The 23,456-nt window shown below is 46.2% G+C and overlaps 1 protein-coding gene across 7 annotated transcripts in view; it reads left to right on the forward strand.

Annotated features, from left to right (window-relative positions):
- The first annotated feature begins 1,149 nt into the window (after positions 1 to 1,149).
- RNF185 (ring finger protein 185) overlaps positions 1,150 to 23,456 on the forward strand; it is a 29,579-nt gene continuing 7,272 nt past the window's right edge. The window contains exons 1-6 of one of the 7 annotated variants that reach the window (XM_069557043.1): positions 1,150 to 1,273; positions 11,008 to 11,136; positions 15,860 to 16,082; positions 18,785 to 18,803; positions 20,849 to 20,961; positions 22,407 to 22,461. In XM_069557043.1, coding sequence (XP_069413144.1) covers positions 15,907 to 16,082; positions 18,785 to 18,803; positions 20,849 to 20,961; positions 22,407 to 22,461 — 363 coding nt within the window. In that variant the 5' untranslated portion in view covers positions 1,150 to 1,273; positions 11,008 to 11,136; positions 15,860 to 15,906. Of the gene's footprint in view, positions 1,348 to 7,087; positions 7,254 to 11,007; positions 11,137 to 15,859; positions 16,083 to 18,784; positions 18,804 to 20,848; positions 20,962 to 22,406; positions 22,462 to 23,456 lie in introns of those variants that run through there. The other 6 variants (XM_069557042.1, XM_069557045.1, XM_069557046.1 and 3 more) reach the window with 6 other exon arrangements.

A 23,456-nucleotide genomic window follows, 5' to 3' on the forward strand; every position in this document is an offset into this window, starting at 1 on the left:
GGAGACATTGTGCCCTTTATCCCTAATAAGTCAGTGAGTACTTCCTAAGAAAAGGGGAGTTCTCTTAACATATAACAGAAATACAATGATCAAATGTAGAAATTTTAACACTGATACAATTTGTAATAACAGCAAAACCATGTCCATATTCAAATTTGATCTCTTCCAGGAGACACATGATATTTACTTGACCTATAACTGGTGATGTTAACTCTGATCATTTTGATTCACTTGTCTTGCAAGGCTGCTGCTGCAGCTAAGTCGCTCAGTCGTGTCCGACTCTTTGAGACCCCATGGACTGCAGCCTACCAGGCCCCTCCACCCATGGGAATTTCCAGGCAAGAGTACTGGAGTGGGTTGCCTGCAAGGCTAACCTCTGTAAAATTCCTATTTTCCCTTTGTAGTCAATAAGTAATTTATGGGAGACCCTTTACTGTGTAACCATCCTGTTCCTCCAGGTTTACCATCCATTACTGGTTTTCTAACTCCATCATATTTGCTAGTCAGCATTCTACTAAAGGGTTTCCCAGGTGGCGCAGTGGTAAAGAATCCACCTGCCAATGCAGGAGAGGCAAGAGACATAGGTTCCATCCCTGGGGTCGGGAAGATCCTGTGGAGTAGGAAATAGCAAGCCCGCTCCAGTATTCATGCCTTGAAAAATTCCACGGACAGAGGAGCCTGGTGGGCTACAGTTCATGGGGTCAGAAAGTCCAACACGGCTCTCTCTCTCTCTCTCTCTCTCTCACACACACACACACACACACACACACACACACACACAGTCTACTAAAAGGAAGAATTTTTCCTCCTCCCCCGTTTATTTAATCACTTCTTTATTTATATCAGTAAAGACTCATTGGGTTACCATTTTAGTCAATCAGTTATATACTCTGTTACTCTTATCATGGATTTTGCTCAAATTCCTCCAATTTGGCCAGAGGGATCTTCAAGTTAGCTCATGTATCCTTTGACATATTCTCGTCAGTCTGATTCCCATTATCCTTACACATTCCGTTCCAAAATGTTCCAAGCTTGTCTGAGCTTTCCATGGTCACACCTCGGCTTTCTCAAAGGCTTCCAGACAGTCCTTGTGTTTTTTTCCTTCCTCCCGGCAGGCGGAACCTTAGAGCCCAGGTTCTGGCCCGGAGCACAGCGCAGTGGACCAACCTCTTCCGGTTTGGGCCGGAAGTTCCTCGGAAAGCGGCGGCTTTGCGTCAGCTGACCAGAGTCCGCGTAGGAGGGCTCTGAGGTCCGGCCGGACAGACTGACCCAGGTAAGAGACTGGCTGAGCGACCGACGGGCTGACAGGCTGGAGCGGCCTTGGCGGCGTTAACTGAGCAGAGGCAGGTACATAAGGGGTTGGGGGGTCAGCTCGGGGCCGCCCAGGTTGAGGGACGGGGACCAGTTTCCGCCCTCACTGGGCCTACGGACTTCGACACTTGAGCCAAGGAGCGCAGAGACTTCAAGCGCGACTCTGGCGCAGGCCCTCTGTCCCAGGAGGGAGTTCAGGATTATGTCCAGTGATTACAGTTTGGGGAAACTGAGGGCTAAGTAGAGAGAAGGCTCCCACTAACTCTCCCCTCCAGTCAGGAACTCACTCAGACTCCCAGTCGAGGCCGCTTCTCACGTAGGGGGTGCTTTTAATGAGTTTGCCTCCAGTGGAGAGGCCGAGGCCGGGAAGCGGGCTGAATAGAATTGGGCTTGGGAGTGAGAGACCAGAGTTGGAAACTTCTCCGCCAACAGCCAGTCGTGCTTTCCGTGCCAAGTCCTTTCCCCGTACCAGGCCTCAGTTTCCTCACTTGTAAAACAGGGCAGTTTCTCTAAATACGGTTCTCACAGCCTGTGCTTTGAAATGCCATGGGGTGTATACTTCACAGTTCAGGACTCAAATAAGAGCTCTAATTTAGAATCTGGGTCGGAACCGGGGAAACTGCATTTTGAACATACTCCTCGGGGGTCCTCTGCATACCCATGTTTGAAGCCCACTGATGGTAAGTGCTTGCTGTGGGTTCTAGAAACCCATTCTTTGCTTTAAGCAACTGGAACTCCTTCAGTATCTTTGGAAGAGGGTGGGATGGCGTGTAGCTCAGAAAAGAGCATTGGAAGGGAACTGTCATCAAAAACATTGTTATGGTGAAGAGAGCTTCCACTTCATCTTTGCTGTTGAAAGAGGCAGAAACTAGGACCAATAGGTGGATTCTACAGGAAGACAAGATTTTAATAAAAGAACTTAAGGCTGGTCACAGGGGACTAGCAATGGAATGAATTGCCTCCAGAGGTGGTGTACTTCCTGTCGAACAAGTTTTTAGATGAAAGTCCTTTTCAACTTTAAAGTGGCTAATTGTAAGTCGTTATTTTGTGTCTTCTCTGGTGCTGACTTCTTTTTTTCTGCCCTCTTTTCTTAACATCTACGTCTCCCCAGCCTACATCTCCTAAAAGTGAGGCTAGTGGGTTTGAATTTATGTAATCTCTTCCTTGTTCTATGTACCATCCTTTTCAAGGACTTTGGAATGGCCCATCTGATCAGGGCCATTAATGTTTGTTGAATGAATAACTAAGCAGGGTCCCCACCCCCTCGATTTGGAGCTTATTTTCCTAGAACAACTTGGAAATGAATCTGAAGACTTTGTGATTGATGAGGAAAAGCCAGTAAACTCTTTGGACTCAGAGTTGAGGAGCCTGTGTCTGAATGGCCCCCTTGAGGTTGTTCAGGCCAGCCTCCCCCCAGCCCTAGGACATAAATCCCTCTTCCTCTCTCTAGCGGTGTGTTGTTATAGATGATGTGTCTACTGAGAGAATTTTTGCAATCTGTTGGCTAACTTCAGCATTAAAACCAGTCCTTTGAGGGACTTGACTTGCCAGTTCATCCTCACCAGTGATCTGTAGATAATGCTTCTAGCATGTCTTTAGTTTTCTAATTAAACGTCAGAGCTCCTTATTTTGTGATTTTCAAAACTCCAAGCAGATCCCTTTTTAAAAACCAGTTAGAATGCTTTGGTTGCCCAATGGAACAGAGGTTCCATGTTATGACCCAATCCTGCTGACATGCCTTTGCCAAAAAAAGGTTGGATTTGAGCCAAGACTTCCTGCTTGTGTTTATTCTTCCTCCCTTTTTTGTGTTTCCTAGAATTTTTTTTTTTAAGTTGTGAAGTGCTTATTCAGATGTTATCTAGGTGCTGAGTAAAATGGTTTTAATTTGATGGTATCTTTGAAACTTTTCAATCTGAAGTTTTCCTTTTAAAAAAGTACCTTAATCAGCATTTCCATAGTGTGTTCTTCAGGCCGATAGTCTGAAGAGAAGCCTCTGAAAAAAGTATTCTGTGGTTAAAGTAAGTTTGGAAAAAGCTATGTATGAGTATCCCTTCTTAGAGCTTCTCAGTGTGTAGTATCTTGTCAAAAGCACTGAGACGTTGATAAGAAATGTGCCTAACCTTGTTTAATCTAGTGTTGCCAAAATTGATGTGAAGCACTTTTTTTTTTTTTTGAGTAATTGAAGCACACTGGCAAATTCTGACCTAGAGCAGGAGTCTGCAGTCTTTGGCCTGTGGCCCAAATCTGACCCCACTGCCTGTTTTTGTGTGGCCTGTGAGCTGGGAATGGTTTTTACATGTTTTAATGGTGTAGATTACATCCAAAGAGGAAGAATATTTTGTGATATGTGAAAATCGTAAGAAAATCGAATCTGTTTCTATAAATAAAGCTTTATTGGAACACAGCCACATCTGTTAACTTACATACTGTTTTTGGCAGCAAAGTGGAGTTAATTGCCACAGAAACCATTGATCTGCTAAATCTAAAGTATTTACTATATAGTGCTTTTCGGAAAAAAATTTGCCAACCGCTGACCTGCTCCATATACTTGTTTTTCTTTTTATTTTGAAATGATTTTAGACTTCCAAAAATAATACATAAACTTCAAGCGTACTCTTAACCCAACTGTCCCTAAGTTAACATTTACATAACCATGATAAAATTATCTAATAAATTTAGCATAAATACAGTCCTACTAACTAATCTATAGGCTTTATTCAAGTTTTGCCATTTGTTTCACAAATATCCTTTCTCTGTACCAGGATCCAGTCCAGTTAGTTTCCCACATTGCCTTTAGTATTAAGCCTTCTTAGTCTCTTCAGTCTGAGACAGTTACTCAGTCTTTTTTGGCTTTCATGAATGTAAACTTTTTTTAAAAAGAAAACCTCATTTATTTATTCATTTATTTTTGGCTGTTCTGGGTCGTTATTGCCATGTGGACTTTTTTCTAGTTGCCGAGAGTGGGGGGCTACTCTCCAGTTGTGGTGTGCGGGCTTCTCACTGTGGTGGCTTCTCTTGTCGCTAAGCACTGGCTCTAGGCATTCGGGCTGGAGTAGTTGGGGCAAGTGGGTTCTGTAGTTGCAGCTTGCAGACTCCAGAGCACAGGCGCAATAGCTGTGGTGCACAGGTGTAAGCACTTCTTGGCATTTGTGCTCGTCCTGGATCAGTGTGGTGCCTCCTGCATTGGCAAGTACATTCTTTACCACTGAGGCACCAGGGAAGCCCGACTGTAAATTTTTGAAGAGAACTGGTGAATTATTTTGTAGATGTCTCTCAAATTTTTTGGTGGGGGTGGGGGGTGGGATAAAATTCACATATTATGAAATTCATCATTTTAATGTGTGAATGTTCACAAAGTTATGCAGCCTTCACCACTGTTTGAATTCCAGAGTATTTTCATCATCCCAAGAAGAATCCCTGTACATGTTAGCAGTTTCTCCCTGTTCTTCCCTCTTCCCACCCCCTGACAGCCACTAATCTGGAATCCCATAGTCTGTGGCCTTTTGTTTCTGGCTTCTTTGATTAAGCGTAATGTTTTAGGCTTCATCCGTGTCATAGCGTGTGTCAGTGCTGCATCCCTTTGCACGGCTGAGTAATTTTCCACTGCGTGGATGTACTGTGTTTTGTTAGTTGTCAGTTGATTGACATTTAAGTTGTTTCTGCCTTTTAGTTGTTAATGACGTGCTGCTCTGAACGTTCATTTGCAAAGTTTTGTTTGAACATATTTTGAATTATTTTAGATGTGTATACCTAGGAGTGGAATTGCTAGGTCATATGGCAACTCTGTTTTTTAACTTTTTGAGGACCTGCCTAACTGCTTTCCACAGCACCTCACCATTTTATATTTTCATTAGCAATATATGAGAATTCCATTTTGTCCACGCCCTGTTCAACACTTGTTATTGTCCTTTATTATTTTATTATTTTTTCCACCCTAGTGGGTGTGATGTGGCATCTCATTATAGTAGTATTTGCATTTCCCATTTCCCTGAGACTTGACGATGTTGAATAACTTTTCACATGCATATTGGACATCCTTGTATCTTCTTTGGAGAAATGTCTATTCAGACCCGTAGCCCTTTTGGAATTGAGTTACTTGTTGTTGTGTACAATTTTGCATGTAAATATTCAGAGTTTGCAGATCCCTTGAATCCCCTTGAAGTAATTCAGTGTGAGCTGAACTGCACAGTCTGAGGCAATGCCAGTAACTCCCTGATCTGAATGCAGTTGGATTTGGACATGTTGAAGGGGCTTCCCAATGGCTTAGCGGTGAAGAATTCTCCAGCCAATGCAGCAGACACGGGTTCCATCCCTGGGTTGGGAAGATCTCCTGGAGGAGAAAATGGCAACCCACTTCAGTATTCTTGCCTGAAAAATCCCATGGACAGAGTAGCCTGATGGGCGACAGTTCATGGGGTCACCAAAGAGCTGGACACAACTGAGTGAGCATGAAGTTCAGAGTAAGTTGCCGTTTGAAACTGCTGACCACTCAGAGCTTGGTTCAGCCCCAACCACTGCTGACTGTGCAGAGCTGGGATGGCCGCGTCTAGTGAAAGGGGTACCGCAGCCTCACCCCAGACATGATAAGAACACTAGGAGATGCTGTCATTCCGGAGCTACTCTTGTGTTTGTCTGATCACAGGCAGGGACTCGAGGAGTCAGAGGTAGTTGGCAAAGTCGGGACTGGTGGTGGCCTTGGGCCGCTGCCTAAGTTGGCAGAGCTACCAGTGCCCTCACACACCTCTTGACTCCAGAGCATTCGGCTCTCACTAGACAGTCTGGAAAACACACACACCCCAGTAATTCTTCTTCTTCTTTTCTTTTAATTAAAACATTTTTTTTAATGTCCATTTTTTAAGTCTTTATTGAAAATTTGTTACAGTATTGCTTCTGTTTTATGTTTTGCGTCTGTTAAATTCTTTGGTCAAAGGCATGTGGTCTCTTAGCTCCCCAACCAAGGATCAAGCCTGCACCCCCTGCATTGGAAGGTGGAGTCTTAGTCTCTGGACCACCAGGGAAGTCCCCACATCAGTAATTCTGATTGTGAAAGTAATTTGTGCTCATCCTAAACGTTTTGCAGAATACAGAAACTGCCAGACAGTTTTCTGCAGCAGCTGAACCATTTTACATTCCAACAAAAGTGTACAAGGGTTCCAATTTTTCCACCTCCTCACACCAGCTCTTGTGATCTTCTGGTTTTCTTTTTTTTTTTTTTTGATAGTAGCCATCCTAATGGGTATGAGATAGCACGTCACAGTTTTGATTTGCATTTCCCACATAATTAGTGATGTTGAGCATCTTTTCATGTTGTTATCGGCCATTTGTATATGTTCTTTGGGGAAATGTCTTTTGAAGTCCTCTGCCCATTTTTGGATTAGATTGTTTGTTTTTTTGCTGTTGAGTTTTAGGAGTTCTCTATATATTCAGTGTATTGATCCCTCAGATACATGACTGGCAGATATTTTCTCCCACTCTGTAAGTTGCTTTCTTACTCTGTTGATAACGTCTTTTTTTTTCCCCCTCTTTGGCCTATGGCTTGTGGGATCTCAGTTCCTTGGCCAGGGATTGAACCCAGGCCACAGCAGTGAAAGTGCTAACCGCTAGACAGGGAACTCCCCTGATCTGTCTTATACATGCTCTTCTGATGGTCCTCCTTAGGAGAAGTGGGATCATTGTTTTTGTCAAGTATATGCTGACGTTATTAAAACTCTTAGGTTTGTTGTTAACTAATTAAATCTTGTCGACCTTATTCATTTTCTTGATATTCTATCTTTAGAGTTTTTCAGAGGTCCTCAGCTTCAGATAAAATTTGAATTAATGAGATTTTGCAGAATCTGAATTGAATAAGAATTCACTGGCCACGTGAAAACAAAAGCAGAACTCTCACTTTGAAAAGTTTTTGGATGACAAAGCAAGGACAAACACAATCACCCCATTTGCAGGTGAGGACCCTGGCCTAGTTGAGAGGTCCAGCTGACAGCATCAGACTAGGCCCTCCAGCTCTAGATTGTTCCTCTCACTGTATTATCCTAGAAATTGCCCATGCTTGACTAGGACCTGTCCACTCTGAAGATCTTTTTTTGATACAGTGTTGTATCCAGTTATGTTGGTTTGAACTGCAAGTGTCAAATGCCCTTTGTTTATTGACATATATTTATTGAATATATACTGTGTGTCAGGTACTGTGCATGTGACTCTAGGAGGTGTTTGACTGGAGTAAGCAAGGCAGTTCAGTGAATAATTGATCCTTTGTGTGAGTAGTCTTGTCTCTAACACAGATCGGCACTAATCTAGGGAAACCTGAACTTCTTATGGTCCCATATCTGTAATCTTTTTTTTTTTCTTTCATTTGTTGAGTTTTGGACAATGCTTAAGAAAAAAATTACTCTAAAATAGTTATGTAACATTTCCAGTTCTGAAAAACATCCCTGAAGAATGTCTTGTGCTTTTAGGACACTGATTTTCTACAGCTTTAGTTGGCTACAGTGACTCATCTTGAGTTGTACAGTTCAAAGTACTCCTGGGCATCAGATCCATCAACCCACACACAGTTATGAGGTGCTCTTGAGGTGTCTAGCCCTGTGCTGAGTAAGGGACTTAGAGTCTGGGTCTGGACTTGAGAGGACACACAAATGAATCACCGAGGTACTTAATTGAGCACAGTGGCTTGGGAGTTGAAAGCTTTGCCTGTGACTGGCGCTGTGACCGTGGGCAAATGACCTAACTACTCTGTACCTCAGTCTAACATCGCAGGGGGTGCTATATATGGTGGGGAGTGTTTACCTAGAAGGCAGGTTGTGAAGATTAAATGAGACAGTTCATATAAAGGGCTGAGCACAGTGTCAGCCGATGTTACTCGTATTGATAATAGATACAACAGTTCCCTCCTGGTTGTAACACTGTTGGGGGAAGTCCGAGTTTGCCCAGGCCAAAAATCGTGTCCTGTTCTGGATTTGTTCATACACAGTTCTGCTGTCTCACCTACAATGCCTTCAAGGAATGATGCTCATTCAGGAAGGGAAGTTTTGACTCATTCATTCAGCAAATTAATCAAATAAATACCTGCTGACTGCATAGCTCCGTGGGGAGTCTGAAGAAGCAGTTACACCTTCAGTGTGCTCTGTGAAACCTCACAGTGGAGGGGGATTAACTCTGTGCCAGCCCTCATTGTTTTCTCTCTTTAATCCCTCCAGCTACCCTGTGAGGAAGGTAATTGCCCCGTTTTAACAGATGGGTAAAAAAGGCCTGAGAAGAAAATCACTGAGGTCATAAAGTGGTGGAGCTGAGATCTGAACCCAGAGCCATCATATTCTGTGCCATGATGATTTTTAAGGACAAAAGCCCATAAAAAGTTAACATTTTAAGACAGTGGTATAAGGAATGACAGAAGGCAGCCTTTTGGTCCTTGAAAGTTTGTGCTGGGTTATCCTTGCCTATGAAACCTGGTAAGCTTTAAGAAAAATCATTGACACTTGATGCCAAACAAGTTAAAACACTTTTGATTTAGAAATGATGGAAGATAGGACTTTCCTGGTAGTCCCCTGGTTGAGATTCTGTGCTTCCACTGCAGGAATCGTGGGTGTGATCCCTGGTCGAGAAACTAAGGTCTTGCATGCCACGCAGCACAGCCACACACACAAAAAGGAAAAAGAAAAAAAAAAAAACAATAACAATAACTGGAAAAAAAAAAAAACCCACCGAAAAACAAATAATTGAAGACAGTGTAAGAAAGTTGAAACAGCTGAGCCTAGAATTTCCACTCAAATATGTGTTATGTTTGGAAATTGTCATCTGTAAGGCCTAGTCCAGTGCATGGGATATAATGGGTTTTAATAGTTAAGTAGCAGATGAATTAGTGAATTTAAAATCTTCCCAAACTGCCAAAATTACCCTATTTTCCCCACGAGACTTAGGATGCGTTCTCTTTTGAAAACATGTATACTGTTGGCAAAGATGGGAGTAACAAGCACTCTTCTGTATTTTTCATGGGAGTAAAAATTGGCACATGCTTTTTCAAAGGCATTGGTACAAAATTAGAAATTTTAGATACCCTTTGACCTAGCAGTTCTGTGCTGGAATATGTCCGAAAGATGTAGTCTAGAACCATTGCTCTCCAAGACCGAGAACAGAGTGACTAGGTTGCATGGATGAGAGAGACTTTTCAGTCTGATCCTTTTGTGCCTTTTGAATTCAGCCACATGAATGTTACTCATTAAAAATATAAATCAATAAAATTTTAAAATGTGAAATGTCTGAAATAATTATTATGCTAAGGATCATTACATGTTAGTATAGATTTCTTTAATCAGATTGCTTTCCTTTTTGTCCTGTACTAAGATCTGAAATTCTGGGACATTTAACATTTTCCCATATTTTTCTGTGTCTTAATAATGTAGTACTAAAAAAAATAATAATAATAATGTAGTACTTACTATGGAAAAAGTGGGAAGTACAGTTAAGTGTAAAAGCAGCTTTAAAAATTTGCCCATGGTTCCATTATCCAGATACCACTACAGATAATATTTGGGCCCATTCCAGTTTTTTTCTTTATCTTTTAACCTGTTAATATTATACAGTATGTTCAGTTTGGTATATAATTTTCTATTTTCCTTTTTTTTCCTTAACGTTATGTTATATAGAAAAATTCCCACACAACCAAAATCCTCATAGAAGGGTAATTTTTAATGGTCTTATAATTTGTCTTGTGAATGTACCAGTTTAGTTTAGCCAGGGGATGGGAGCTGGGTGGAGATAGGAAGAGACATTGGGATCATGGAAGCCTTTGGAAGGTGAGGTGGGTTTGGATTAGGTGGCTCAGCTGGGCATGTCAGCCTGACAGGTGAGGACTGAAGGGCACAAGGATGTCCAGGCTTTTCTTCCTGCTTTGGTTGCAGACCTTGCTACCCTGCTACCCCCGCATGAGCTCTGGGCTCCAGCCACGCTGAACTTGGCAGATTGAGTTGTCCACTTGTCCTGTGTCCCCTCGGGCACTCTGTACACACCACTGTCAGCACACTGCGCTGCCTGTTGGTTCACTTGCCTGTATCTCCCTTTAGACTGAAACCCTTTTTTATTTATGCCTTGAATGCCTGGCAAATAGAATCATTAATAAATCTCTGATGGTTGCTTTGGAATTGGGTGGACAGATAGGTTAGAGATACCCAAGAAAAGGACCAGTGCAGCCCTAAGGAAAAGAGGCCAATTGCTTAGCCTCCTCTGTCCTTCTGGACCTGAAAGTCCACTCACGCCCTTGGTCCCGTATTTGAGGGCTGGGCCTTTGTGAGCTAACTGTGACCAAAACTTTACTTAGATGCCAAAATTTTAGGGCCTGGTTTCTGTGTGTTCCGAGTTCAGTCGTCTTGCTCAGACTCCCTCCCACTCTTAACCTTCTGTGAGTGTGACGTCGGCGTTCTTAGAATGTGGGCCCCCTGCCTGTGTGTCCAGCAGCAGCTTGATGAACCGTGAAGACAGGCTGGGGCTCGCCACTGTTCCTGACAGAAGACCTCCGTGTGAGCGCGTGTCTGCCCGTAGAGACAAGACCTCTGCCGGATCGCCTCTCACGCCATGCTGGTTATTTACCATCCAAGTCTGTAACCGTCATAGTTAGAACCGGCCTTTCCAGATGCCTCTGTGCACTCTGGGCAAGGAATTCTTAGAGTTAAAGGGGCAGAGGAGGAAGATTATGCATTCCTGCAGTTTTCTCTAGGACCTGAGAGCTGAACGCAAGAGTACTGCAAAGAGATTTCTTCACGAGCTCAAGTTCCCTGGTGGTTCCTTCGGGGATATGCGGCTCTCGCTTTCTCTCTTCTGCTTCGTTCCTGTGAGGTAAGCCAGGCCAGCTCTGGGGAGGTCGTAGGAGTGAGGTTGCCCAGTGTGTCCGCTCCAGCTGCCAGGCTTGGCGTTCCTAAGGGATCGTGGAGTATTACAAACCTGCCTTAGTCCCAGCACTATGTGTGGTGCCTTGGACATCTCAGACTTAGAGCTCTTTTTCAGAGCAAGGTGTGAACTTGTTCTTTAAATGATCAGCTTTGTCACGGATGGTCCAGGTGCTGCCTGGTCTGAAGCAGACTTGTCCCCGCCTCCCCCAACCCCCTGAGTTGACCTGATCTCTCCGTGGCCCCTTGTGGGCTGTAGCTAGGGTTGGGCATTCTGAAGGACAAGCCTTGAGGTTATTGTCTTTCCAAACTGCATTCTGGTAGAGTTCTCCTATTTGAGAGCTGATTTTCCAAAATCTTTCATCAGAATTATCTGGAGTGGACTGTGGGGACACTTATTTAAAATACACGTTCTTGGGACTTACCTGATGTCTAGTGGCTAAGACTTCTTGCTCCCAATGCAGGGGACCCAGGTTCAGTCCCTGGTCAGGGAATTAGATCCCACATGCTGCAACTAAAGATCCTACAATGAAGATCAAAGATCCCACCATCCAGTTCCAGGTCCTGTTTAAATCAAGGGAGTCTAGGAACCAGATCTCTGGGAGGGTGCCTTGTTTAGGAAAAACAGGCAAGTTTGATGGAGCTCCTTGTTAAGGATTCTTACAGTTAGCTCCTTTTCTAGACTCTAGGGACTCAGCATGGTCTTGCTCTTCTTTATGACTCCGTCACCCCAGGTGGTAGCACCAGGCCTCCATCGTAGTTGGAGGAGAGATCCTTTGGTCTCAGGCATAGATGGATGAAGGGTGAGTTTGCTTTGCAGTCACTGCAAAGAACAAAAAAGTTAGAGGAATCCATTTGAGGAAAAGCAAAAACCAGATGTTTAATTTAGTATTGCTGCATGTTAAAGGGGCAACAGGTAAGAGTGGAAAGAGTGCTGATGTGTTGGAAAGTCTGAATTGGGCACAGAATTATTACATGTGCAGTGGCCTGACATTGGGCAGGTCCTCTGACGTCTCTGGCCTGATGTCCTCTGTAAAGTGGAAAGCGCATTCAGATCAGGAGTGAAGAACGGTAGGGGTAGGGATAAGGGCACACAACCGACTACTGCAGGGCTCATTTGTGGTCAGGTCCAGATCGAGGCCCTCCGGGGACCAGGCCAGCTTTCAGCAGGATGGCAGCGCACATACGCCCGGGGTCTACTTCCTCTCCAGTCTCTCTGGTTCCTGAGCCAGCAGGGCCCTCTGTTCTCTAGACCAGTGTCCCAGAGGCTCTGTCCACATCGTGTTCTGCAGGTGCTCAGTGAACGGCCCCGGCGAAGGGCCTGGTGCGGTGAGGCTCCTGTGCCTGAGGGAAGGCAGAGGTGGAGAGAGGAGGCTCTGGGGATGGGGCCCAGGGTACGTTGCGGAGAGAGCTTATGTGTGTGGCTGGCCTGGGAGTTGACTGGAACCAGTCATGCGTGTCTGCACCCACTCACTCAGCAAATATTTGAGTGCCTACTGGGATGAAGCTCTAGAGCTTAGGTAGGGACCACGTGATCAGTCTGCTAAGAATTAGAATGAGAGTGATATAGTCTACCTAGATTTGGGACATGCCAGCCTGTCCCAGTGCCTGGCCTGCTGCAGGACTGCTTTTCCCTGCAAACTCTGAGGTGACCTGTCACTGTCCCCTGGCCATTCCTACCCTGCCACCTGCCGTGACCCCGACTGTCCCCGTAGGCCTCTGTAGGAAATGTGCTGTGTGGAGCCTTGTGGGGCCAGCAAGTGGAGAGGGCAGTGAGCTGGGGTCAGTGGATGCATGTGCATCTCCCCATAGCAGCAGCCCCCTCCTCCCTTGGTGGCTCCTCCAGGTCACTGCGTTATCTCACACGGCCACCTTAGCAGCCTGTAGGAGGTGTGATGTTTTCATTTTTCTGGTGAGATAAGACATTCAAGCCATCAAGGCCTTTACTCAGAGCTACACGGCTGGTCAGTGTGGAGCCAGGACTTCATCTCAGAACTCTCAGGTTTGGGAAGTGAAACATCAGGGAAAAAGTTTTTTAAGGGCATTGTTATTGTCTGACTTTAGAATACAGGTGAAAATGTCAGTATTTTAAACAGGGAGGACCTCTGACCCCCACCTGCAAAGTCCCCCAGCCCTCCTAATCCCAGAAACGACTGTTGATAGTTCATAGTGTGTGCCGCGTAGACATTTCCTTTGTGAATGTGTGGATGTACACTCATTTACATAATTTATTTCTTCTCACCTAAATAAACTCAAACACATACTCTTTGCAGCCTGACCTCTTTGGAAAGTACCTTTTATTATGGAAAATTTTCAAGCACACATAAATAATGCGATAAATATGCATTCATCATCCAGCTCCAACATCATCAACTTCCTCCTTCTTGTTTCATCTTTTTTCTCCACTTTCACTTTTCCCCCTCGAGTACTTTAAAGCAGGTCCCAAACATTTTATCATTCCTTCATAAAGACTTAATTGTACATATCTAGCAGGTGAAAAAATTTTAAATATGCCATTATCACAACCAATAAAAGTAACAGTAATTCTTTAGTATAAACTAATGCCCAGGCTGAGTCGGTTTTTGTCACCCATCTCACAAACGTCTTTGTGCAGGTGGCTGGTGTGAATTTGGTTCCAGCGAGACCCGCGTGCTGCCAGTGGCTGGTGTGTCTCAGGTCTCAGTTTATAACTCCGCGCTGTGTATTTTCTGGAGAACTTTGGTTACGTGTCCTGTAGAAACTCCTACATTCTGAATTTGCTGATTGCAGCTCCCTGGAGTTGTTTGACACATGCACCTGTGCCCCGTGTTTTCTGACAATGGTCGTTTGTTTTACAGACTTGGTGAGAGTCTGTTTCAGGGTGTGAGGGTCAGGGTGAGGGTCAGGGTGAGGGCACTTTGCTGGTGGTGCTGTGTGCTTCCTGTTGCGTCACATCAGGCGACTGTCGTTAAGCTCCATCGGTGGACCTGACTGACGGTTGTCTTTCCAGATCTGTACACATAGTCTTTAATTTAAAAATATATATATCTTTAAAAGAAACACACGTGTCAGGGTGCTTGAGTTGGAATGACAAAGAAAGGCCATAATGGGGCCCTCGCAGAAAGCTCCATGCTGTGAAGAAGAGAGCACACTTGTGGAAAGGAGGAAGCCCGGGACCACGGGGAAGGCCCTGGAGCGGAGGCCAGCACGGCGCAGTGCTGCTGGCAGCCAGCTGCTCTTCTGGGACATTATGTAAAATGATGTAACTGAGTGAAAAAGTGGTTCTGAGCTGGCTGCCTCTCCCTGCTCAAGTTGCTGAGCTGCTGTCGTGGTGAGGGGTGCTCGTGGACGCCGAGTTCCAAGTCCGTGGTGTGTAGGGAGGCCCTAGGCCTGAAAGGGCTGTGGCCTTTTGGTCCTCATCTCCTGGTACCCTGGAAGCTGAAATCAGGGAGGTCTTCTGTCGCCCGAGGGGTGAGTCCCAGACTTGTGGTGGGCCTACCTGCGCTGGAGAGAGTGAGTGGGATGGCCTGCTGCAGCAGCCTCAGAGCAGGAGGGGGCACTTGGAGACCATGGACTCCAGTGCCTCAGTTTACAGATGAGGAAACCGTGGCCCAGAGAGGAAAGGGGAGGGTTTCAAGACCACCTAGCAAGTGGTCTTGGAACCACTATAAGCAAGCTGGAGGCTCAACTGTGACCAGCATCCAAGCCTCTGATTCTCTGACTGGTAGCCAGCTAGCATTTCCCCCTTGAATTCCTGAGGTGACCGATTCTTCCTCTGCACCTAGAATTTCTGGGTATCCTTTGCTGATGGTCTCGTGCTTGTTCTTGTTCAACTCCTGGTGGATATTTGAACTGGAGGTGGTCTTGAACGGTGGTCTGTTTCTCCCGGCGGGTGGTGCCTGGCTTGGTCTGTGGTGGTGCAGAGGTGGTGTGAATACAGACTGTGTCAGGAGTCCCAGCCTCAGCTCTGCATCCATTAGTCAGCCAAGAGGTCTCATGCTGCAGTTTCCTGAGGGATAAGAGCTTTTCCTTCATTAGGTTTATATTTATTTTTTACTTACGGTAGATGATACTGATTTTCTGTTTTCAGCATGGATATAGCCTTCTCTTTATTGAAAGTTGGTAGATTTAGACAAAATAAGGTAGATAGGATTCCAGCCTAGCAGAAGGGAAAATGCAAAAGATGGCAGTGTGGAAAATGTTGGACCAGATGACTCTTTTGGTCCTTGCCAGCTTCCTAACCTTTCAAGGTTCCAGGGTTTTCTTTGTATTCTGGTGTGTGCTGGTCACAATCCTCTGGCTTGAACAGACTCACCACCAACATAGAGGCCGTCCAGAGTTAAGAGGGCTTGCCTGTGAACTTTCAGTCTGATTGAGCATGTATTTATCACTTGGGCAATAACCCGGGAGAATGGAAATACACTGAGATGGGGTCCTGGTTCCAGTGGAGGCTGTCTTCTATTTGCGCCCTGTGTTATTTACGTGGTCCATTCTGGGCTACATTCACGGAAAGTTTCTGAGTCATTTTTCTCTGGCTAACACCCCACGACTGCCACCCTCTGCCACTTCTAGGAAGTCTCAGGGGTTCAGTCATAATCTGAATTTCCAGATGTGAGAGAAGATGGGGGTGTTGGTGTGGAGGGGGGCACAGGGAGTGGGCTGCAGAAATGGGCAATCATGTCTCTGCCTTTCAGGATTTCCCTGGGGAGAATCTTCACCCCGAGCTTGCTGGCAGCCAAGGATGGCAAGCAAGGGGCCCTCGGCCTCTGCGTCCCCTGACAACTCCAGTGCAGGGGGGCCCAGCGGCAGCAGCAACGGCGCCGGTGAGAGCGGGGGCCAGGACAGCACGTTCGAGTGCAACATCTGCCTGGACACAGCCAAGGACGCCGTCATCAGCCTGTGCGGCCACCTGTTCTGGTCAGTACCCCTTCCATTCTTCTGGGGGACACGTGCCCAGTTTAAAAAGCTTGTGGCCCTGGACAGTTTTGGAGCATTTGGGTCCTGATACACTCAGGCCCTAAGGCAGGAGACCTGGGTCCTCATCCCCGCTGTGCTGCTGTTAAACTGAGTGACCTTGGACAGGTTCCGTCCTCGCCCTGGGCTCCCTGTCCTCATCGCTGAAGTGACGGTGCTCACCATTGAGTGAGCACTGCTCCGTGCCCACTCGCTGCCCTGAGCCGAGAGGCAGTTGCAGCACAGTGGCCCTGAGCAAGGACCTTGCCCTGAGTCCTGGCTGCGCCGCTTTCCTCCCGTGTGGCCGTAGGCAAGGGGCGTCCACACACAGCGCTTCATTCTGTAGGGTGGTTGGAGCATTCCGTGGCTTGGAAGAGCATGGAGTAAATGTTACCTGTTAGCTGTGATCCTGATGTTTGTTACCATATTTTACGTCTATCAAAATGAAGTCCCAGAGTCAGTGTCCATTTCAGCCTTGGTGCTTACAGAAGCCCCTCCTGGCTCTGAGAATCTGGGTGGATGTCAAGATTTTATTGATTTATTTTTTTCCTCTTGCTTTGAGCTGGACCCTGAGGGGCACATTGGGGGAGCTAGAGGGATGAGAGTGCCACCCAAGTAAGGTGCAGAGCGTGCCGCCTGAGGCAGGCAGTTTGCATGGTCGGGTTCATGGGAGACCTGAAGCTGCTGTGTGGGCAGGGAAGTATTAGAAGCAAGATGGTTAGAGGAGGATTGGGCCAGATTGTCACACCTAGATTTGATTGAGCAGAACATGGAGCTTTTGAATATTTTTGAGCACAGGAGTGGTGTGAAGAAAGGGTCATTTAAATAATGTGTCACTAAGTTTAAATTGGCAACAGGGAAAAGGATAAATTTATTAGTGATTTTTTTTTTGGCAGTTCTTGCTGTGATTATTAAGTTTTATGCAAAAACTGCTTGTCATCAGCCGTCTCTTAGAAATTGAAGATACTCTAGTTTCGTGACTGAGGCATCATAAAACCAAGATTTGAAAACATTAAGAAATCAGTCAGGGTACTGTTGGAAAGAACAGATTCAAAAATGAAACAGACGCTTCCAACCCAAATGGTTTGTCCCCAAGCACATCTGCTGACCTGCTGTCCTTAGTCTGAGCCCGAGCTTCCTTGTCTGCGAAATGGGGACGGCTGCAGTGCCTTGAAGGTCAGTGCGGCGGCTGCTGAGCGGCACTGATGCAGGGAGAGCCATTCAGCCACAGCCCAGCGCACAGTGGTTGCTTAATGCCTGGGAGTGACCACCATCGTTAGAGTCCAGAATTTTTCCTGGAGAGGCACCCTGTCTTCTCCCCTGCAGCCTGTGAGGAAAGTTGCCACTGGAGAGCTGCCACAATTTGGGGTGCCCTCTGCTCTGTTGGGAATGGGGTTGCAGGCTTAATGTTGGAGTCCGGTGTCTGTTAGGTCCAGGGAGGGTGTGTCTTGTGGGTTCTGAGGGTAAAGTGTTGGTCAGTAATTGGGAAAGGAATTAGCGTCTGAGCCTGCGTTTTCTCCTGTCCTGGCACTTGGCAGGCTTGCAGTAAGTATTTGCTAGCTGAGTGGACGAGTGAATGAAGAGAGAAAGAGTAAATCTGGAGGCAGAGTAGCTGTTCCTTCGATTCTGTGAATGTCTTTTGCACCAGTGCCGGGCAGCAGAGGGACAGGAAACTGGAAGCCAGAAGACTTGTGTTTTGTTTGTTTTTGACTGTGCCGAGCCTCCGCTGCTGAGCAGGTTTTTCTCTCGTTGTAGCTGTGGACCTCTCATTGCAGTGGCTTCTCTTGTTGCGGAGGGCAGGCTGCAGGCTGCTCAGGCTTCAGGAGCTGTGGTGCATGAGCTTAGCTGCTCCGTGGCACGTGGGATCTTCCCGGATCAGGGATTGAGCCCATGTCTCTTGCATTGGCAGGAGGATTCTTCACCACTGCGCCAGAGAAGCCCGGACTTCTGTTTTAGTCCTGGTGCCACAGGCAAGTGGTTTCATGTTTCAGAGTTTGGTTTCTTTGTTTGTAAAATGAGAATTCAGGCAGCAGCCTCTCCCTAAGCTGAAGGTAGACCTTTCTGCCAAGCAGCGTCCCCTTCTTTCCATTATTTCACGACGTCTTTATAGTGCCCTTGAACTTTTAAGCTGCTTCCTGACTGAAGAGCTCTCAGGGCTGAGAACAGCCTGAAGATTTTGTAAAACTGGGTCTGGATCCCACCTTCCTCGTGAGCCTGAGGAGGCTGTGAACCCACTGAAACTGAGTCTGAAGTAGGCCGTGTGTGCATGTTCATGTGAGGATGCCCCCGTGGATTTCCCTGCCCAGACGATCCTTAGCTTTTGTTGGTTTCCTTCAGAGGTCGTAACCCCCCCCAAAGGTCGATTTGCAGAGAAGCTGGTTTGGGTATGGTCTGGAGCCTGGGGATCTTCATAAATAGTGGGACTCCGAGGGTAGAGACTCGGGTCTTGTCTCCATTGCTTCCCTTTCTCTGTGGCTTTAGCTTAGTCTTTCCCAGTTTCTGATACCAGCAATCCCCACAGGCTCTGAGCGGGTTGCAGTGCTCCACAGTTCAATCCTGTTGCCCCTTTTTCTGCTCCCACCTTACCCAGTGTTTCTGTTAATGAAATCATTTTTTTTACCTTTCTCTTTCTCCTTGATGAATGGTTGCCCTGGGGACTCCTGCAGTTGGCCGTGTTTACATCAGGTAAGATGCATTTCATTTTACTTTGTCTTTCATCAGCTGTGGTTGCACAAGACACCCCTGGTCTCCGGAGACTGCTGTCAGCAGCTGCAGTCTCCCCTGCTTGTGGGCTTATTTGCCTGCGTTCCCCCCAACCCTGTGTATTCACCTGCCTGCTGACAGCCACTTGATGAAACAAGAGGTCAGTGGCGCCCCAGGTGGGACGCTCCTGACTGCTGCCAGGGCCCGTTGTGGCTTCGGCAAGCTGCTCCTCTCTGGGCCTCATGCCCTCATGTGTGAATCAGGTTGGATGTGATAGCATGTTAGACTTTATTGTTGAGATTGCGCTTCTATAAAAAGTACCTCCTATCATATCAGCAATCTTTCTAGTCTTAAAGGCCTTGAAAATACTAGGAAGAGGAGAACTCTTTTAGTCTCAATGGAGAGCTTTTATGAGAAGGAAAAAGTCTGTTTTTCCAGCATTTGATTATTATGAGAACCAGTTAGTAAGTCTTCTCCAAGACCCAGGCGCCTGCGTGGTGGGACAGAGCGGGGCCTGGCACTGACAGCTGGCTGTGAATAATCGCTGCTGGCTGACAGTCTCCACGGTTGTTGGCAGTCAAGCCCTGTACTCGTAGGTGGCTTGGGAATGTAGGGGGAGGTTAGAAGTTCCAGACCGCTGGAGCCTCAGAATCTGAGTGGGAGAAGCAGAGGAGGCTAGAGGGCTTTCCACTGTGTTTCTGGGCTGTGCGTTCCGACCCCAGTGGATCCTGATAGAGCACGTCTGTTCTAAATCAGTAGAGAGCACGCAGCACATTTTCACGCTTTTGACAGTAAAATAAAGGCAGTAGGATATAAAATCGTCAGATGCTGCGCTCTCCTTGCCCTGAAGTTCTAGATTCACATTTGTGTGATAAACGACATGTCACTGTGTCTAAAGGTACAATTTATGCTTTAAGATAAACATTGAGTGTGTGTGTATGTGTGTGTGTATATACATAGAGAGAGAGATTATAAATTAGTATCTAATGTCTACAAAGACACTAACGTAATGTATTTTTATTTTAATTTTGTTTTTGAGAAAATTAAAATTATTTTAATACAACCAGGGAAAGGACCTAGAAAACTCAAAACGGGATTGTTTTTAATTTTGAAAGAAGTAGTTGAATGCAAAAATTAATGAAAGTGCATTAAAAAACACTAAGCAAATTTAGATAATAAGAAAAACCTATTCTTAGCACATAGTAAATAACCAGAAAATGGTCAATTTATGTCTAGATACTGATGACTAAGGTGCATAGTTGTTGAGGAAATGCTGTAAAAACAAGAAACAGAAAAATATGACTGTCAGGATCATACAATTGATCTGTTAGGGGAGGTGGAGATTTAAAGTGTGTTATATTGGGACTTCCCTGGAGTCTGATGGTTAAAACTCTGTGCGCCCAATGCAGGGGGTGGGGATTCAACCCCTGGTTGGGAAACAGATCCTGCATAACACACGGCGTGGCCAAAAAGAAAAATAAAGTTTGTTATACTTACATGTGCGTGCTCAGTTGTGTCTGATTCTTTGCAACTCCATGGACTGTAGCCCGCCAGGCTCCTCTGTCTATGGAATTTCCCAGGCAAGAATACTGGAGTGGGTTGCCATTTTCTTCTTGGAGGATCTTCCCCACCCAGGGATCAAACCTACATCTCCTGCTTGGCAGGTGGATTCTTTACCACTATGACACCTGGGAAGCCCTTGTTATATCTGCAGCCTAACCTGAGACTGGGTCTGTCCGACCTCTTGACACAGCTCCAGGCCTGCAGTTTCTTCCTGCTGGGAAGCCCTGTGAGAGAACGAAGCATTAAAAAGCCTGTTTAATTATGATGGCATTTAAAGGCAATTTTGATTGCACCACTAGTAAATATTTATCAAGCGCCAGGTGCAGGATGAGAGACTTGGGTTCCTTGAGATGTTCCTTGCTGGTGCTCATGTTTCCCGTGTGAGGCCTCTGGTCCCCTGCTGGCCCTGACGGCCCAGCCTGCTGGGCTTGCACCCTTCATGCACTTTTCTCTCCTGCTTGCAGTGGTTGGAGACGAGACCTAACAGACAGGTGTGTCCAGTGTGCAAAGCTGGCATCAGCCGCGACAAGGTCATCCCGCTCTATGGCAGGGGCAGCACTGGGCAGCAGGACCCCAGGTGAGTCCATGGGGCCCCTCTTACTGCTCCCCGTGGACACAGACTCATTCCTATTCAGTACCCCTCACCCCCACCCTTTAGTAGGTGCTTAGAGACCCTCAGTCTCCAGAGGCTTGGGATCCAGGTGGGAGTCAGCCAGGAGGGGAGCGGAGCCAGGTTGCCACTTGCTGGGCTGTAACACATACGTCCTCTGAGCACCTGCTCGCGAGCAGGTCATGTGCTGGGCGGCGTGCCGGACTCCACCGCCGCAGGCGTGCAGCGCGCTGTGGGGGAGCCTGGGAAGCAGGGTGTCCAGTGGGGGCTCTGCAGGGAGGGCAGTGGCCGTAGCTGTGGTGTAGAGTCGGAGGAGGAGGCGGGGTTGGGAGGCTTCCTGGGGCCTGAGATTTCTGGAGATGGAGGCATGAGCAGGTCTGGCATGCTGTAGACACAGGTACTGAGAGCCTGCATGGTGTGCATGCACGCGTGCACACACACAAACACACTCTGCCTGCAGCTCCTCCCCCACACACACTCTCTCTTCCTGCATCACACACACACACACACACAGGGACACACACAGAGGCACACACACAGGCACACACACAGACTCTCTCTCTCCGCCCCCCCAAACTCCTGCAGCGTCTCTTACCCTTCTGCCCCACTCCAGCATACCCTGTACCCAGACACATTGGCCTTCCCTTAAGGGACACACTTACCCTTTTACCTTCATGAGCCTTTGTATTTATTGTCCCTTTGCCCTTTCTACCCTGTTGGTCTTGCTCAACTCCCTGCTCCTCCTCTAAATTCTCCGTCTTTAATGAGCAGCCTAAAGTCACCTCCTCCTTGAAGCCCCCTTTTCTCCCCGCATTAGTCACTTGCACCCTGCTCCATTCAGTTGGCACCTCCATTAAAGAAGTGCCTTCTGCACGGTAGTGTGATAGGCTGCAGCCCTCTTTCATCCACAAGCACTTCAGAAGCGGCATCTGTCATAGCTTGCTGCCTGGTGGGTAACCCTCAGTCCAGAGGCAAAAGAATAGTGCCAAGTACTTGCCCAAGGGTGGTGGGAGGTAAAGCTAAAGGTGATGGGGCGGGATAGAGAGACCCTGAATCTCAGCCCTCTCTGCTGACAGGCCATCTTCTGTTTCAGTTTGGGTTTTGGGTTTTTTGACACAGTGCCCCACTGGCAGTCATAACCAGTCTGGGTCCAGCTCTCTATTAGAGGAGTAAGCCAAGAGCAATCTGATGAGCATCTTGTAGCAAGTGGGTTTTCTCTTTGGTTTTCTACACAATAGGGAAAGGCAACTGCAGGTAGCACAGAGTTGGTAGTTGATCTGACTGGGCATTGGTTCATGTGCAGGGCACGAAAAGGGGCCCTGGCCTTGACCTTTTTGGTGAAGGGCTATCCCACTCAGGAAACAGATCAAAGCATTTCCTAATGGACTGACTTTACACCATTTCTGTTTCAGAGAGAAGACCCCTCCCCGTCCTCAAGGACAGAGGCCAGAGCCAGAGAACAGAGGGGTAAGGAAAATTCTAGAACAAACCTTCTTGAAATGAGCCCCTGGCTTTAGAAGTTTCCCTCTTGGCCCTACACTTTTTCTCCTTGATTACAAAAGTAAAGGAAAATTTGCAAAATACAGAAAGGAAAAGAGGGGAGAAAATAACTTACAATCACACTATTCAGAGATAACCACTGGAAGCATTTTGGTCTGTTTACTTTTCTATTTTTCTATAATTATCTGTGTACACAGACTTTATAGATTTATCCGTGTGTTTATCTTTTACAGATCTGTTTGTATAGATACATCTGTTTGTATCTGTTTGATATATTTTTATTTTTACGGCATTTGGCTCCTGTTTTGTAACCACCTTTTAAATTTTTATTCTTTCTTTTTAAATTAAAAAGTTTATTTTAAAAAATATTTCTATTTAAAATTTTATTTAATGCCTTCTGTATGCTGGGCATCAGTCCAGGTACTGATGATGTACATAGTGAACATTCTAAAGATCCCTGCATCTGTGGCGCTCATAGGCAGCCCCAGGAGATATTTCAGGCTCAGGTCCAGACTGCCACAGTAAAGTGAGTATCACAGTAGAGCAAGCCACACAATTGTTCTGGTGTTCCCAGTGCGTATAAAAGTTATGTTTACACTGTAGTCTATTAAACGTGTAATAAGTAGACATAATTTTTAGACAGTAAATTAAATTATGGCCAAAAAAAGTATATACTTCAATTAAGAAATACTTTATTGCTAAAAAATGCTATCATCTGAACCTTTAGCAAGTCTTAGTAGTAACACCAGAGATCACTGATCATAAATCACTGTAACAAACATAATAATGAACAAGCCTGGAATACTGCAATTAGCAAAATATGATAAATCAAACAAATGATGTTGGAAAAATGATGCCTGTAGACTTTCTTGATGCAGGGTTGCCATGACCTTCCATTTGTAGAAACACAGTGTATGTGAAGCAGTATAATGAGAAATATCCTCAGAGAGGGAGGGGTTTGT

The sequence above is a fragment of the Ovis canadensis genome, chromosome 17, assembly GCF_042477335.2.
Source record: "Ovis canadensis isolate MfBH-ARS-UI-01 breed Bighorn chromosome 17, ARS-UI_OviCan_v2, whole genome shotgun sequence".
NCBI classification, from domain to species: domain Eukaryota; kingdom Metazoa; phylum Chordata; class Mammalia; order Artiodactyla; family Bovidae; genus Ovis; species Ovis canadensis.